This window comes from Salmo salar, chromosome ssa23 (genome assembly GCF_905237065.1).
Source record: "Salmo salar chromosome ssa23, Ssal_v3.1, whole genome shotgun sequence".
Taxonomy (NCBI): domain Eukaryota; kingdom Metazoa; phylum Chordata; class Actinopteri; order Salmoniformes; family Salmonidae; genus Salmo; species Salmo salar.
Genome location: NC_059464.1, coordinates 41,290,944 through 41,307,357, shown reverse-complemented (window position 1 = coordinate 41,307,357; position 16,414 = coordinate 41,290,944). Strand labels below are relative to the sequence as shown.

At 44.8% G+C, this 16,414-nt stretch overlaps 1 protein-coding gene across 1 annotated transcript in view; it reads left to right on the top strand.

Annotated features, from left to right (window-relative positions):
* The window catches only part of LOC106584619 (protein inscuteable homolog), a 100,909-nt gene that overhangs the window by 36,148 nt on the left and 48,347 nt on the right, over nt 1–16,414 (top strand). The window contains exon 2 of the mRNA XM_014170100.2: nt 6,868–7,196. Within this exon, the coding sequence (XP_014025575.1) occupies nt 6,886–7,196 (311 nt within the window). The 5' untranslated portion in view covers nt 6,868–6,885. The remainder of the gene's footprint in view (nt 1–6,867; nt 7,197–16,414) is intronic.

Sequence of the window (16,414 nt, the reverse complement as noted above, 5' to 3'; positions counted from 1 at the left end):
ATCCTTCCACCATCTCTTCTCCCCTCTCTCTCTTTCCCTCATCCCTATATCTGTAAGTCTCCCTCGGAGAGAGAGAGAGAGCGAACTAAGAGTTGGCCTCTACCTGGCTCTGGGTGACCCCCTCCCCTCCGTGCTGTGGAGATGGAGCTCTCATAGTAGGGGGCCCTAATTAGCCCTGACACTGTATACAGTGACTCACTTGGCACGGGTCCTTTCTCCCTCCCCGCCTCCCTCGCCTGTCCCCTTAGCTCCACAGGAATCAACGACTTTCGATAACAGCAACTTCACCCCCCCAAAACAGGCCACCCCTCCCCCCTCCACCCACTCATTCCCAGCATTGCTCCGCAAGTGTCTCTGTCTCTGACATCAGCATCCCGTTTGTCACCTTTTTGTGTCATTAGCTGCCCAGTGAGACTTTCTGTGGTTAGTGCTGTAGGACCTGAACAATAATAGCTATTGTATCAAGATATTGTTTGATAGTGGATAATGGAATTTTAAAGGGTGCACTTCCAGGACTATAACGTACTTCGTGAAAATACAGTGAACATGAGATTATATCAGGCTGTAACCCTTACCCTTTACATTCACTTCAAATACTTTTCAATTCCACCATATTTGAATACCATCAAAGATTTCATAAACCTCTTAGGCGTCAGGTAAAATTATGAATTGAATGGTGTGCATCTCTTACAGGATTTTTTGTGTTTTACCCAAATGGCTCAGACTTTCTTTTTCCATCTACGCGGGCTGGCATCGGTGTCTCACATGGCTCCGGCGGACCTGCTCTCACCTGGGGCCAAAGCCAGCCCACTGGTACTTTTCAGCTGTCATTTACATAACAATGACAAACTGTGGACTTTAACACCTTCTCACAAAGAAAATGTTTTGATTGTGCAGAGGTTGTTGATTCTGCTCTTCACAAGTCCTCACTGTCATCACTATAGCTATGGAAACACAATTTCTCTAGTGTAACACTGGTGTAACAGTAAAAAAGCTGCTTTTCACCTGAAAAGCTGATTACGTAAAGCTAGGCTGATTGGGAGCTGTCACTGCTTCCCGTGGTAGGTCTCTTACTTTGTTTGACTGCTCTGTCTAAAATGATTGAGCTGAATTTTGAAGACTATATTATTTTGACAGACCAATTTAAAGGCCTCATGTGGGAGGTGTGAGAATTAATAAAACATGGCAGTGTTGCTATTTCAACACAAAGCCACATTTAGACACACTAATACAAAATAGGGAGACACGTTGAATGTACACAACTGATTCTCATTGCACACCTTTTTAATAACAAGTGTTAGAGAACTTTTCCCGAAATTCAACTTTATTTACTTTACTGTACTTTATTAGGTTTAGTTGACAGGGACAATGCACATTTCCACTTCTAAATGCGAAGCTTCTTAGTTCACCCTTGCATGATGAATCGGGAGGTATTTCAACTAAACAAGTGAAGCTTAAGTGGACAGGCTTGCTCCGTTCCCATGTGTCCATCAGACCTCTTACAAAAACACAGTTTAAGCACAAACAGAATTTAGAGATTGTCCTTAGCTGAAATATAGTGGTACTTTCTCTTTAATGTTTCATTCACATACTTGTTCTCACTCTCTTACTCCTATGGTGATATGTAAACTAGCTAGCTATGCTAGTTATCCCTATGGCTCCTCCTGGACACAAAAGCTGTGGAAAGCTCGACTGCTATGTAATATCTGTAATATCATCATGTGACACGGTAGGAATCTTAGTTTTGGTCGGTGTTTCCCCTAGGACCCTTATTAAGGCGAATATTCAAAAAGTATAAAATCACCCATTAGACCTGTGTAGAAGAGAAGTCTTATACCTGACGTTTGTGTGTTTGTGTGTGTGTGTGTGTGTGTGTGTGTGTGTGTGTGTGTGTGTGTGTGTGTGTGTGTGTGTGTGTGTGTGTGTGGTGTTGCTGCGGTGTTTGAAAACCATGCTGTTTTAAAGAACTGTTTGGGGTGTGGTCAATTGTACTAAGGTATGTGTTTACTTTGATTATCAGTGTCTAAATATTAAAATGTGACAGACTATTTCTATAATTGGGCCCAAAACCTGTAGTTGGTGATGGGGAAATTAAGAGTCCTGAAGCACTGAGGCTTTCCAGCCAATTGTGTCAAAAATAAGTTAATTACACAAGGCTTTGACCAACACAGTGTACAGCAGTGGCACCTTGTGGTCAAAAGAATTTAGAGCAGCCAAATTATTATAGATGACGTCACATGCTGTAGCGTGTGCGCAGAGTAGCCTTTTTGTCTTATACCGAAATCAATACCAAACCAATCAGGTGGTTGTTTGATGAATCAAAGCTTCGGACATCATTGATCACATGCTTCTGATAAAGTGATTCAGGCATCGGCACACCGCTTCGAATTAAACTGCTTAGCAATTTCGGTGCATGCCTCGGAGCTCCGGTATCAAACGTAAAATCACTACCTGTAGTTTGAAGATACAGTTATGTTACAGATAGCATAATACTTATGCTACATTATTTCATACACATAATTTGCTCAAAACTAGCCAGCAGTTAACCCAGTCCATGGGCCTAATAGAAGCAATTTCCCCCCTCTGTTAGCATTGGCAAGCCATAAGATAACTCAAACCTAAAATACCACTGCTACTGTTATCTGGGTAATGCACCACTTTTAGACTTACCTGATATATCAGCTGGAGGGGATTTTTTTATTCTGGAAAGAACCTGTAGATCTTTGCAACATTCTTAAACCTAGGGCAGGTTCTTTAGCCTACTAGCTAGCCCACTGATTATATGGTTGTTTACTATTTGGTGTTAGTCTGCTTAGCCACCTCTAGCATAGCTATTTTTTTGATATGCTGTCTTGGTTCTTTTCACACAGTTTCCACCGGTGGAGTTATTGCAAGGTTCTGTCAGTATAATGTCATTGTAGACTCAGCATTATGACGGTTGACACAGGCCGCACCGCAGATATTGAGATGAGAGCGATGAAATACTTTGCTCTCACACAGTATCTGTACATGGTCGAGCTTCATGCTTCAATAACGTGGTAGCTACGGGACCAGAACAGCAACATTTAGTCTCTGGCTTCTAGGCTCGTAGCTGTTGTTGAAATCGGTCCAAAATTCTGTTGACTTAATGCATCGCTGAGTCTACCTTTAATTATGTTAGCATTTGCCTAATCTTTCGTAGACAGACTACGTAAACATAAATGGTACCATAGATCTGTCATGACACAACGGGGAATGCGTGAGATCAGCAGAATTAGTTCCGGTGGTTGGGTTTTTCATCACTGGTTATTTGGACCAATCACGATTTCGCAGGTGTTAGCATCTGGTGGAGTTCTTCGTTCCAGCTTCGATCCTTGTTCTCTTAAAACGTATGGACCTAGAACTTATTAGAACATCTGACCTATTACACAAGACTTTAGTTCTGGGTTAACCGAGATTAGCATTGACCAAATACAGTACCTTTGTCATTATGGCTAAATTCACCTTTAGCATTGAGACACAAACACCAGCATGGTGGGCAGTGGCTATCACTAAACCTCCCATAGCACTTCAGTAGTCTGTTCCAGCATTGCTAGCTTTTGTTGATAGCATGCTATGGTTTTTGATAGCTGCCTCTGGCACTGTGACCAGGCTCTGTTAGCGCTGCCTGTGGGTCTCAGAGGACAGAGCCCACATTGAGACAGCCCACTGTGTCTAGACTAGAGCAGAGCAAGGTTCCGTCATGTTCCCACCACCCACCCAGCAATCCTTCCCAGGCCTTCCCCTCCCCATGACAGGCCTGTGGCTGAGTTTGTGACTACGGTCTCCTCCTGTGAACCTCCTCTCACAGCTCAATGAGAGGACTGGCAAGACAGTATGCTGACCGGTCAACACATACTGGGCATATCAGGTCTATTTAAAGTCCAGGGAGGGCAGATAGCTGCTTTAGTTAGATACTGGGAACCCACTCTCCCAAGGGAAAACAGGACTGTGAGGGATCGGTTTGAGAACTTTGTTTTGCACCACTCTGAACTTCGACAGTCACAACAAAAACGTTGAATCAGGGTTATTTTATTAGATGGTAAGTAGGTTTGTTTATTTCTTCTTAAACTGCACTTTGTGTGCGTGCAGTTTCTTTTTTTTGTTATATGCAATTTTATTTCCTTCGGCAACCTAATAAGGAGGCTATAAGGCTGTATTTTGCTTTGTGTTTTTGGCTTGTTTTTTTGGACCCGATTGCTGAATCCAGTCAGTGGTTTCATGCAGAGACTGAAAAGGGCTGAATGTTCCCCCACAATGCATTAAAAAGTCCTGAACATGTATTTTTAACTGACTCTGCAATTACTAAGACCACAGACAATGTTTACACTATCTTTCACAAAATTAAGGAAAATAGCAATGACTGTGTGTGTGTCAATTGTAAGGTATGTCAGTTTTTAAATGGCCGACATTCAGGATTTCTATAGTAATCAGAATAAACCTACAGTTAGGTTGTAAACTTTTGTGCAGTGTATGTCACATGGTTTGCTACCCCATACTGTTAAGGTACTTGAATATGTTGTTGTGAATTAGCTAGATGGGTCTCATGTACGAGGGATGGATACTACATACGACATCACACATGCATACACACAAAGTGCCGCAATATATTAAAGTTCCCACCAGAGTGATTTCCCTCTGCAGTCCTTAGACACACAACCCACTTGGCAGTTATTTTACCCCACGTGACATGGCTAAAACAGAAGTGTCCTTTGTTTCTGCACCTAAGCCAACCACCTTCTCCATTGCAGAAAGACATTGGGGCATTCAGATTTCCTTCTAGACTTGAAAAGAACTGACCATCCCAGGGAGCAAGATTTTCATTTGCAATCAGTAAAATGCCTATATGTCAGAACAATGACATGTTCTAATAGTAGCATGTTGTGAAAGTAACAACCTGGCGACTGTGGTAACATGTTAAAGGTATACTACCATCTTCAGGGTCATCGCTCAATACGTCTTTATGTTTATACAATCACTTTTGTTGTTTACAAGTAATGCTTGTGGTGTAGCGAAATGCTTGTGGTGTAGCGAAATGCTTGTGGTGTAGCTAAATGCTTGTGGTGTAGCAAAATGCTTGTGGTGTAGCGAAATGCTTGTGGTGTAGTGAAATGCGGTGTAGTGAAATGCTTGTGGAAAATTGACTAGAGGCTCAGCCATAAACGTTCAACACTTCCTCACGCATCATTGGAGATCATGGACACCAAAGAGATCACTTTCAGTATGACAGCGCTTGACTTGTCACTTACATATGCACCATGAGAGCTGTGACTGGATTGATTAAATCGGACACATTAGACTCCTCCCCTCAATTTGTATGACAATGCAGATGAGTGTTTTTAAGGTGGCGACTTTCTTTTTTGATTTTCATGGCCACCTGTAGCAATAGTACAATGGTTCCGGTCCTTTTTTCGATTGGATAACAGATGTTGCTTAAATATTGCCAAAGGGAAATTGTCTATATGTAATATCAACATTGTGTGAGTTTAATTTATTTAATATGTCCAATGTATTGTGAATTCCATTCTATTATTTTCTGTTACTATGTAAAATGACTTGCAATATTCATATTAGCGATTAAACAACTAGAGCAAGATCTTTGTCTTGTCATCATGGGGTTGTGGTATTGACTGCATATTCATTTGGCACCGTGACACTATCAGATTTGCTCTCTCTAAGGTGCTTAGACTGCAGCGAAACAGCTCTCACTTTTTCCACCCTCTTACTCAACCATCCCCATCCCCTCCCCATGCCTCTTACCGCCACATAGTCCCCCCCTTTCTCATCCGTACCCCATGCCTCTTTCCTCCACATAGTCCCCCTTCTTTTAGTAGATTTCCCTAATTCTCTTGTGAATAACACAATTTGTCATAATTTTCTCTACACCAATATCAGCACAATGGCAACAATGACATTGTTCAATAGTCCCCCCCCCATTCAATCTGGACACACTAATTTGCCTATTTGCCATTTCACACATGCTAAAGGAATACCAGGTAAGCTGTGTGTTTTGTACATTGTATGCTCATGTGATGGGAACAGATGGGAATTACATAAAGGGTTTACAGCCCTGCTCTTTTATACTTTATGTTAGTAACTTCTATTGATTCAATAACACTCTCTCACCATTTAATAAGGCAAGCCACTGCAGCTAAGGTATCATATGTTGCTACTATATGTGCTAATCATAGTCTCACAGTAAACATGACATCTGTCATCATTCCACAGCAGGATGTCATTAACTAAATGGATTACAATATGAGACCTGCCCCCCCCCCCCCGTGCCTTGACAGGGTTTAAAAATGGACTAATCTAAATGGGATACATCAATAAAAATGCAGAATAAAGTTGCAGGCACTTAAGCGCTAGCTCCCTTGCTTTGGCTCAAAGTGGAGAGTCACTGGCTGGCAGCCAGCCAATAAATTAGAAGATAAGAAATATTACTCCACTGGCACAATGGGGCCTGTAGCAACTCAAAACCGGGGCTTTATTGATAATTGAATTACTCTGAGAGAAAAAAAGACAAGACCAGAATAGAAGGCTTGGGTCTAGATCAATAAGGAGCGATTGTAGTGGATGCGGTGCCATGGCAAGCTACACAGCCAGAGAGGCAGTGTGTGTGAGTCAGCTCGTGCGCATCTGTCTGTGTATGTTCATGTTAAGTGTTCAGGTCTTTTCATTAAAAAGTTTGATTTAGGATTCTAATAAAGTATAAAATTGTCAAGCGGATAAATGTTGCGATAAATTGTGTATTACTCACTCTACATTACTATATGGTGGAATAGAGAGAAAACAATGTGTGCTTATGGTTTGTATAATAATGATCATATCTAATGTTTTTTATTGCAGGTGCTGTGCTGAAGTGGTATGGACACAGATAGAATGGCTAGTCGGCAGAGCTCCAGAATGGCTAGTCCTCAGAGCTCCAGGATGGCTAGTCCTCAGAGCTCCATGATGGCTAGTCTTCAGAGTTCCAGAATGGCTAGTCCTCAGAGCTCAAGAATGGCTAGTCCTCAGAGCTCAAGAATGGCAATTCCTCAGAGCTCCAGAATGGCTAGTCCTCAGAGTTCAAGAATGGCAAGTCCTCAGAGCTCCAGAATGGCTAGTACTCAGAGCTCAAGAATGGCTAGTCCTCAGAGCTCCAGACACAGTAGCTCTGTTTCATCATCTCCAATGAGGTAAGTGCACCCAACTTGCACTATGCCGATATGACATAAAAATCTTATTCTGTAGCTATGGGAGTGTCATCCTCCCATCACTGTCCCATGAGACAGACACACACATTCAAGCACACACGGATCTACACATACATACACAAACAAACAGGCTGCACAAGGGCACAATAATGTTGTGTACACCGATGCTACTAATAATACTGCTCCTGCTAAGAAATAACCTCAGCCTTTCATCTGCAAATGGGTCTAAAAACACATGGCCCGTGTACCAAATGGCACCCTCTTCCCTAGGGTCCCTGGTAAAAAGTAGTACACTACAGTGCCTTCAGAAAGTATTCACACCCCTTGACATATTCCCCCAAAAAATTGTGTTACAGCCTGAATTCAAAATGGATTAAATCATTTTTTTCCCATCACCCATCTACACACAATACCCCATAGTGAAAGGGAACCAAGTTTGGGATACCCTGTTTTAGGTAATTGTCCTGCTGAAAGCTGAATTCATCTCCTAGTGTCTGTAAAGCAGACTGAACCTCTAAGATTTTTCCTGTGCTTAACTCCATTCGGTTTCTTTTTTATTCTGATAAACTCCCCAGTACTTAACGATTACAAGCATACCTATAACAGGATGCAGCCACCACTATGTTTGAAAATATGGAGAGTCGTACTCAGTAATGTGTTGTATTGGATTTGCCCCAAACATAACACTTTATATTCAGGACAAAATTGCTATGCCACATTTTTGGAGTATTATTTTAGTGCCTTGTTGCAAACTACGCATGTTTTGGAATATTTTTATTCTTTGCAGGCTTCCTTTTTTTCACTCTGTCAATTCTAATATTTTTGGTTATGGAAAATATATTTCACAGCGGATTAGATGGTCCAATGATTCTCTACACTATACATGCTTGTTTTGTCACAAACTGAAATTTGGCAAACTATTAGAATTTTAGCAACCAGGAAATGGAGGAGCGATGTCTGCACAGTATATCTTTAAAAACATTTTTACTACTGAACTTGTTTAGGCTTGCCATAAAAAGGATTGAATACTTAAGGACTCAAGAGATGTTAGCTTCTCAATTGTAATTCATTTGTACAAAATTCGAAAAACATAATTCCACTTTGACATTATGGGGTATTGTGTGTACGCCAGTGACAATTTTTTTTAAACACAGGCTGTAACACAACAACATGTGGAAAAATTCAAGGGGTGTGAATACTTTCTGAAAGCACTGTATGTAGGGAATAAGTTTCCATCTGGAACACAGCCATTGTGTTTTTCCTTTTCTCCTGTTGAAAATGTGCTTTAATGGTGACAATATAGAGATTTTGATGTGAGGGCACTCCTCTTCGAGTGAGGAAAAAGGTACACAGTGGTAGTAGTGGCATTTGTGGACTACAGGAAAAGGCGGCCGAACAGGCCCCCATTAACATCAACGGGGCTGTAGTGGAGTGGGTTGAGAGTTTCAAGTTCCTTGGTGTCCACATCACCAATGAACTATCATGGTCCAAACACACCAAGACAGTCATGAAGAGGGCACGACAAAACCTTTTCCCCCTCAGGGAACTGAAAATATTTGGCATGGGTCCCCAGATCCTCAAAAAGTTCTACAGCTGCACCATCGAAAGCATCCTAACCGGTTGCATCATCGCCTGGTATGGTAACTGCTCGGCATCTGACCGTAAGGCGCTACAGAGGATAGTGCGTATGGCCCAGTACATCACTGGGGCCAAGCTTCCTGCCATCCAGGACCTATATAATAGGTGGTGTCAGAGGAAAGCCCATAAAATTGTCAGAGACTCCAGTGACCCAAGTCATAGACTGTTTTCTCTGCTATCGCACGGCAAGCAGTACCGGAGCGCCAAGTCTAGGACCAAAAGGCTCCTTAACAGCTTCTACACCAAAGCCATGAGACTGCTGAACAATTAATCAAATGGCCACCGGAACATCTGGCCAAAGAACATCTAGCCGCTTGAGAGCACCCTTACCTGCCGATCTATAAATTATGTCATCTGAATCAGGATTCGTTTGGCAGCTGGGGTGAGAGAGGAGCGATTACAATAGAGGAACCTTAGCCTGCAACTTTAATATGAGCTGAGAGAAGGACAGTGTACCGTCTAGCCATACTCCCAAGTACTTGTATGAGGTGACTACCTCCAGCTCTAAACCCTCAGAGGAAATAATCACACCGGTGGGGAGAGGGGCATTCTTCTTACCAGACCTTTGTTTTGGAGATGTTCAGAACAAGGTTAACGGCAGAGAAAGCATGTTGGACACTAAGAAAGCTTTATTGTAGAGCGTTTAACACAAAATCCGGAGAGGGGCCAGCTGAGAATAAGACTGTATCATCTGCATATAAATGGATGAGAGAGCTTCCTACTGCCTGAGCTATGTTGTTGATGTAAATTGAGAAGAGCCTGGGGCCTAGGATCGAGCCTTGGGGTACTCCCTTGGTGACAGGCAGCAAAAACCCCTCAGAGACTCCAATACTTCTTAGCTGGCCCACAAGAATGGAATGGCCAACCATATCAAAAGCTTTGGCAGAGTCAATAAAAATAGCAGTACAACATTGCTTAGAATCAAGAGGAATGGTGACATCATTTAGGACCTTTAAGGTTGCAGTGACACATCCATAACCTGAGCGGAAACCAGATTGCATACCAGAGAAAATACTATAGACATCAAGAAAGCCAGTATATTATTGATAAGTCTTTCGAACACTTTTGATAAACAGGGCAAAATAGAAATTGACCTATAACAGTTAGGATCAGCTTGATCTCCCCCTTTAAATAAAGGACACACCGTGGCTGCCTTCCAAGCTATGGGAACCTCCCCAGAGAGGACAGACAGATCAGAGATAGACTTGGCTATGATAAGTGCTGCAACTTTAAAGAAGAAAGGATCTAAACCATCTGACCCAGATGTTTTTTGGGGGTCAAGTTTAAGGGGCTCCTTTAGCACCTCAGACTCAGTAACCGGCTGCAGGGAGAAACTTTGTAGCGGGACAGGGGAAAAAGACGGAGGATCATTGGGGCTGGTCACATTAGAAGTGCTGAGAGTTGACGTTATGTGTGCTAGCGTGCATAGGATTACTGTGTGCGAGGTGAGTATATAGAGCCCATTACAGCTGTCAGTCTGCTCTGTGCTGAAGGAAACATCTGAAAGTCTGATGTCTGCCCTGAGGCAGGGCATTTCCCCCCCCCGTGTGCTCCTTCAGGAGGAGTGCATGCAGCAAACCTCACTTATTAAAGCACAGCAGGCTGTAAGTCACATTCAGAAGTACTTGATTTACTTCAGGATTCCTTTTGAAGCTCCTAGTGGAGAAAACAGCCTCACTTAGAAGTCTGGATTGGTCAAGATTTGGGACTCGTCACTTTGTGCACTTAAAGGCTTTAAAAACACACTCCATTGAAAACCTTCTAAATCCCCAAAAATGTAATTTAAAAGGAGTTAAACTTCGTACATATGCGTAATCTTATTTATATAAGTGATATAAAATAATAAAACAGATTGGCAGTCAGTTGTTCAGACGTTTACCCTTCAACACATTTGTCTTCAATGAGGATTTATGGAGGTTCGCATTCAATGTTGTATTACCACCACAAACTGGACTGGTGTATAAATACATTATATTTTGTGACACATAATATAAAAACTTACCCTACCATCTAAGAGCCAGATCGCAATTTACTGGGGGGAGGCGTGGTCCAAAATAGCGGAGGGTTGTCAAACTTATTTTTTTTCTTTGGAGAGGGTTGTGTTGTTTTTTATTGGGCAAGGGGAGGGTAGTGCGTTTTTTTTCCTGGTTGACATTCATTCTTTAGTAGGTTTTACTATATAATTTCGAACCATCGTAGCCACATTTCCTCCTCAGCTTGCATGCTCCTCCCCTATATCAAGGTGTTTTGGTACATCCCTTATGCCCTATGGTTTTCCATGTGCTAACTTTTACTATACCACAGGTATCCAACCCAGGTCACTATAGTCTACCAGTCTAACAGCCTATCCTGGCCTATATCCACCATTCATAGTGAAAATAATGGCTGGTGGACCGTTTGTCCAGATCTGCAATAGGCTAACTAGCAATCGTAACACATATAAAAGCATTCAAAGCTGCATACATTTTCAATATGAATCGACAAGATCAAATAGGAATAGCTGATAGGCAGAGGACAGGCCAGGTGCATCATCGGTCGTGAAAGAACATTTACATTTACATTTAAGTCATTTAGCAGACGCTCTTATCCAGAGCGACTTACAAATTGGTGCATTCACCTTATAATATCCAGTGGAACAACCACTTTACAATACTGCATCTAAATCTTTTAAGGGGGGGTTAGAAGGATTACTTTATCCTATCCCAGGTATTCCTTGAAGAGGTGGGGTTTCAGGTGTCTCCGGAAGGTGGTGATTGACTCCGCTGTCCTGGCGTCGTGAGGGAGCTTGTTCCACCATTGGGGTGCCAGAGCAGCGAACAGTTTTGACTGGGCTGAGCGGGAACTGTGCTTCCTCAGAGGTAGGGAGGCGAGCAGGCCAGAGGTGGATGAACGGAGTGCCCTTGTTTGGGTGTAGGGCCTGATCAGAGCCTGAAGGTACGGAGGTGCCGTTCCCCTCACAGCTCCGTAGGCAAGCACCATGGTCTTGTAGCGGATGCGAGCTTCGACTGGAAGCCAGTGGAGAGAGCGGAGGAGCGGGGTGACGTGAGAGAACTTGGGAAGGTTGAACACCAGACGGGCTGCGGCGTTCTGGATGAGTTGTAGGGGTTTAATGGCACAGGCAGGGAGCCCAGCCAACAGCGAGTTGCAATAATCCAGACGGGAGATGACAAGTGCCTGGATTAGGACCTGCGCCGCTTCCTGTGTGAGGCAGGGTCGTACTCTGCGAATGTTGTAGAGCATGAACCAACAGGATCGGGTCACCGCCTTGATGTTGGTGGAGAACGACAGGGTGTTGTCCAGGGTCACGCCAAGGCTCTTAGCACTCTGGGAGGAGGACACAAGGGAGTTGTCAACCGTGATGGCGAGATCATGGAACGGGCAGTCCTTCAGTGAATACATTTAACACACGGCTCAAAAATCCCCCCTATTGATCTTGTTTAGGGACAATACAAGTATCCTACCTAGACTATAGTAGCCTACAACACCACAATGCAATGAATAATTGCATTATTGTTTTCAAGTGAGTGCAACCTTCTACTCTAGGCTGCAGTGAAAATGTCATTTGAATAACAGCGTAAAAGCTCTGTGATTTGAATGTTTCATTCGATTTGGATCTGTTGTCGGTCTACTCGATAGTTTATAAGTTCTAGAAAGGCACAGTAGAAGGCCAGTATAGCTGTATTCTTACTTCTGATACTGAATGCGCTGTCTGTTTCAGATCCTCATTCTTCCAAGTCGTCCTAAAATAATGTGGTCACATATGCTCTGTCCCAGCAGGCTCAGTTATTCAGGAAAGCCTAGCTCTGATTCCTCTCCAATCCGAGCGGATATTCCTTGCACACCTAGAAAGCTTCAATATAGCCTAAATATTTATAATCTCACTTTTTAATGTATTACTTTTTACATGTGGCATAAACACAAACAGTTACAATGTTTTAATCTAATTAGGCTACTTCAAAAGTCTCCTGTAGGCATGCGCACGTTCATCCAAAATTCCAGCATTGTCAAAATGGCTTGACATTAGCCAGGTTTCCATCCAACCTTTTTATGCAGTAAAGTAGCCTGCATGTCAGACAGAAGATGGCATGACATCATGGGAAAGCATGCAGTTTATTAGGCTACAGATGAAATAAATGATGAACTTCACAGAGTGGTGGAAGTGCACAGTGATGAGGTTGATGCTCCTTTCAATAAATATGGAGGGTCTTATTCTGGTGACATGATGATCGATGCTTAGCTGTCAGTGTCTCGAACGCCCTCTCCGCCTCCGCCGTCCAATGAAGCCACTGGGGACATCCTCTCAGTAGGGAGGTAAGAGGCGCGAACGCCGTGCTGAAGCCCCGGACGGCCCTCCGAAAATAGTTGGCGAACCCCAGGAATTGCTGGACTGCTTTCACGGAGTTGGAGGTGGGCCATGTCCTGACTGTGCTGATGCATTGCTCCTCCATCTCCACTCCCTTTGTGTATATGAGGTAGCCCAAAAAGGACAAGGACCTCTGGAAAAACAAACATTTCTCTTGTTTAACATATAGATCATGCTCCAACAGTCTTCCCAGCACAGACCTGACTAATGAGACATGCTGGCCGCAGTCAGCAGAATAGACCAAAATGTTGTCTATATAAACCACTACTGAAGACTGAAGAAGCATTAGACAGACCAAAGGGCATGACGAGATACTCGTAGTGGCCTGTGGTCATGGAAAAGGCAGTTTCCATTCGTAGCCTGCACGAATGCACACCAGATTGTAGGCGCTCCGCAAGTCCAGTTTCATGAAGTACTGCGCCCCGTGCATTTGTTCGATGATGGTTGGGATGAGGGGTAAAGGATAGTTGAACTTAACGGTGGCTTTATTCAGTATTCGATAATCAATGCAGGGGCGCAGTCCCCCATCTTTCTTCTTAACAAAAAAGAAGCTTGAGGAGGCTGGTGACGTAGAGGGGCGGAAAAAGACCCTGCTGGAGGCTCTCCTGTATGGATGGATGTCTCCATGGCCTCGGTCTCCGCACAGGAGAGGGGATAGAAGTGTCCTCTCGGGAGGGCTACATCAGACAGAAGGTCAATGGCACGGTCCCAGGGGCGATGAGGAGGCAGGCGTGTAGCCTCGGTGGTCTGGACTTTCCACCGATGGGGTGTTGACAGACACCGCGAGACACCTCCTCTGGCACTCCTGCGACCAACCCAGCAGTCTCCTCTCGGACCAGAAAATAACAAGGGGAGACCTAAAACAACAGGGTGCGTGGGTGTGTCAATAATCAAAAAGGTGATCTGTTCTAAATTAGTGTAATTTCTGTAATTTGTTAGGTAGGCCCTTGCCTTTGTTGGTCTATTGCAGTAATATAGCCTGTTCAGAACTTTTGTCAAGGTTTAAACCATATTTCATTCCATTGTTCAAATTTAGTTCCAACTGAAATATAATAGCCTGCTCCTATATTCCCTATAAACAATGCCCTCTCAATCCCATTTTATGATTGACATTTTCTAGGTGGGGTGGTCCACTGTTTTTTAACTAGGCAAGTCAGTTACCAACAAATTCTTATTTTCAATGACAGCCTAAGAACAGTGGGTTACCTGCCTTGTTCAGGGGCAGAACAACAGATTTTTACCTTGTCAGCTTGGGGATTCGATCTTCCAACCTTTCAGTTACTAGTCCGACACTCTAGCCACTAGGCTGCCTGCCGCCCCTGCTTTGGGGAAGGTAGTGCATTTTCCCCCTGCTTTACAATTGCTCTTCTGTTCTTATTTTCCCTATAAACAACGGCTTGACTTACTTTTGCTATTACCCTAATAAAGTTTTGAACCTTTTGTTATGGTGTGGCTGTTATTAAAGATTTAACTACTGCAAGCCTATGACATGAAGGCAGTGCTGTCACGACCGTCAAAGGGAGTAGACCAAGGTGCAGCGTGTTGAGTGCTCATCTTCTTTTATTATGAGAGAACACTTAAACAAAATTAACAAATGACAGCCAACAGTTCCGTAAGGTACATAGACTATACGGAAAACAACCACCCACAAAACCCAAAGGAAAACAGGCTGCCTAAGTATGGCTTCCAATCAGAGACAACGAAAGACACCTGCCTCTGACTGGAAACCATACTCGGCCAAACCTGGAAAACAAACCCCCCCGAAAGTGCAGACCCCGACTCCACCTCAAACAAAAAAAACCCACAAAAACAACCCCAAACCTAAAGGGAGGGAAGGGAGGGTGGCCACCGTCTACGACGGTTCCTGTGAAACACCCACCCTTCGCCAATCCTCCAGCCACGGAGGTGGCTCTGGCTCCGGCGTAGCCCCCATTCTGCGCTGCCGACCCCCGCTGGAGGCTCTGGACTGCAGACCGTTGCTAGAGGCCCCGGGCTGAGGGGTGTCGCTGGAGGCCCCGGGCTGAGGGGCCTCGCTGGAGGCCCCGGGCTGGGGAGCGTCGCTGGAGGCCCCGGGCTGGGGAGCGTCGCTGGAGGCCCCTGACTGGGGAGCGTCGCTGGAGGGTCTGGGCTGAGGACCGTCTCTGGTGGCTCTGGGCTGAGGAGCGTCACTGGAGGCCTCCTGCGTGGAGCTGGGACCGGTCTCCCCAGACTGGGGAGACTTACAGGAGACTGGGTGCGCAGAACAGGCACGGGGCACACTGGGCTGTGGAGGCGCACCGGAAGTCTGGAGCTCAGGGCTGGCACACCCCATCCTGGCTGAATGGTCACTGTAGCCCGGCACGGGCGGAGCGCTGGCACAGGGCGAACTGGGCTGTGCTGGAGAATGAGGGCTGCCGTGCGTAGAGCAGGCGCAGGGTAAGCTGGGCCGAGGAGACTCACTGGAGACCAGATACGTTGTGCCGGTGCACTTCTCCCTGGCTGCCGGCCAACTCTCGCACGGCAACACTGAAGAGCCCGTACTGACCGCACCGGACTGTGCGTGCGTATGGGCGATACAGTGCACATTTCCGCATAGCTCGGTGCTTTCCTCGTCACCCGCTCCCCACGGTAAGCACGGGGAGTTGGCTCAGGACTCCACCCTGACTCTGCCCAACTCCCTGTGTGCTCCCCCCCCCCACATTTTTGGGGGGGCTGCCTCTCGCACTTGCCTCTTGGCTTATACAGCGCCTCATAGTAACGCCGCTCTGCCTTCGCTGCCTCAAGTTCCTTCGGTCGGCGATACTCCCCAGCCTGCCTCCAGGGTCCTTTCCCGTCTAATATCTCCTCCCATGTCCACGACTCCAAGTACTTCTCCTGTTGCTCCCTTCCACGCTGCTTGGTCCTTCGGTGGTGGGTGGTTCTGTCACGACCGTCAAAGGGAGTAGACCAAGGTGCAGCGTGTTGAGTGCTCATCTTCTTTTATTATGAGAGAACACTTAAACAAAATAAACAAATGACAGCCAACAGTTCCGTAAGGTACATAGACTATACGGAAAACAACCACCCACAAAATCCAAAGGAAAACAGGCTGCCTAAGTATGGCTTCCAATCAGAGACAACGAAAGCCACCTGCCTCTGACTGGAAACCATACTCGGCCAAACCTGGAAAACAAAACATAGAAAATGAAAACTAGAACACATTCCCCTGGAAACAAACAAC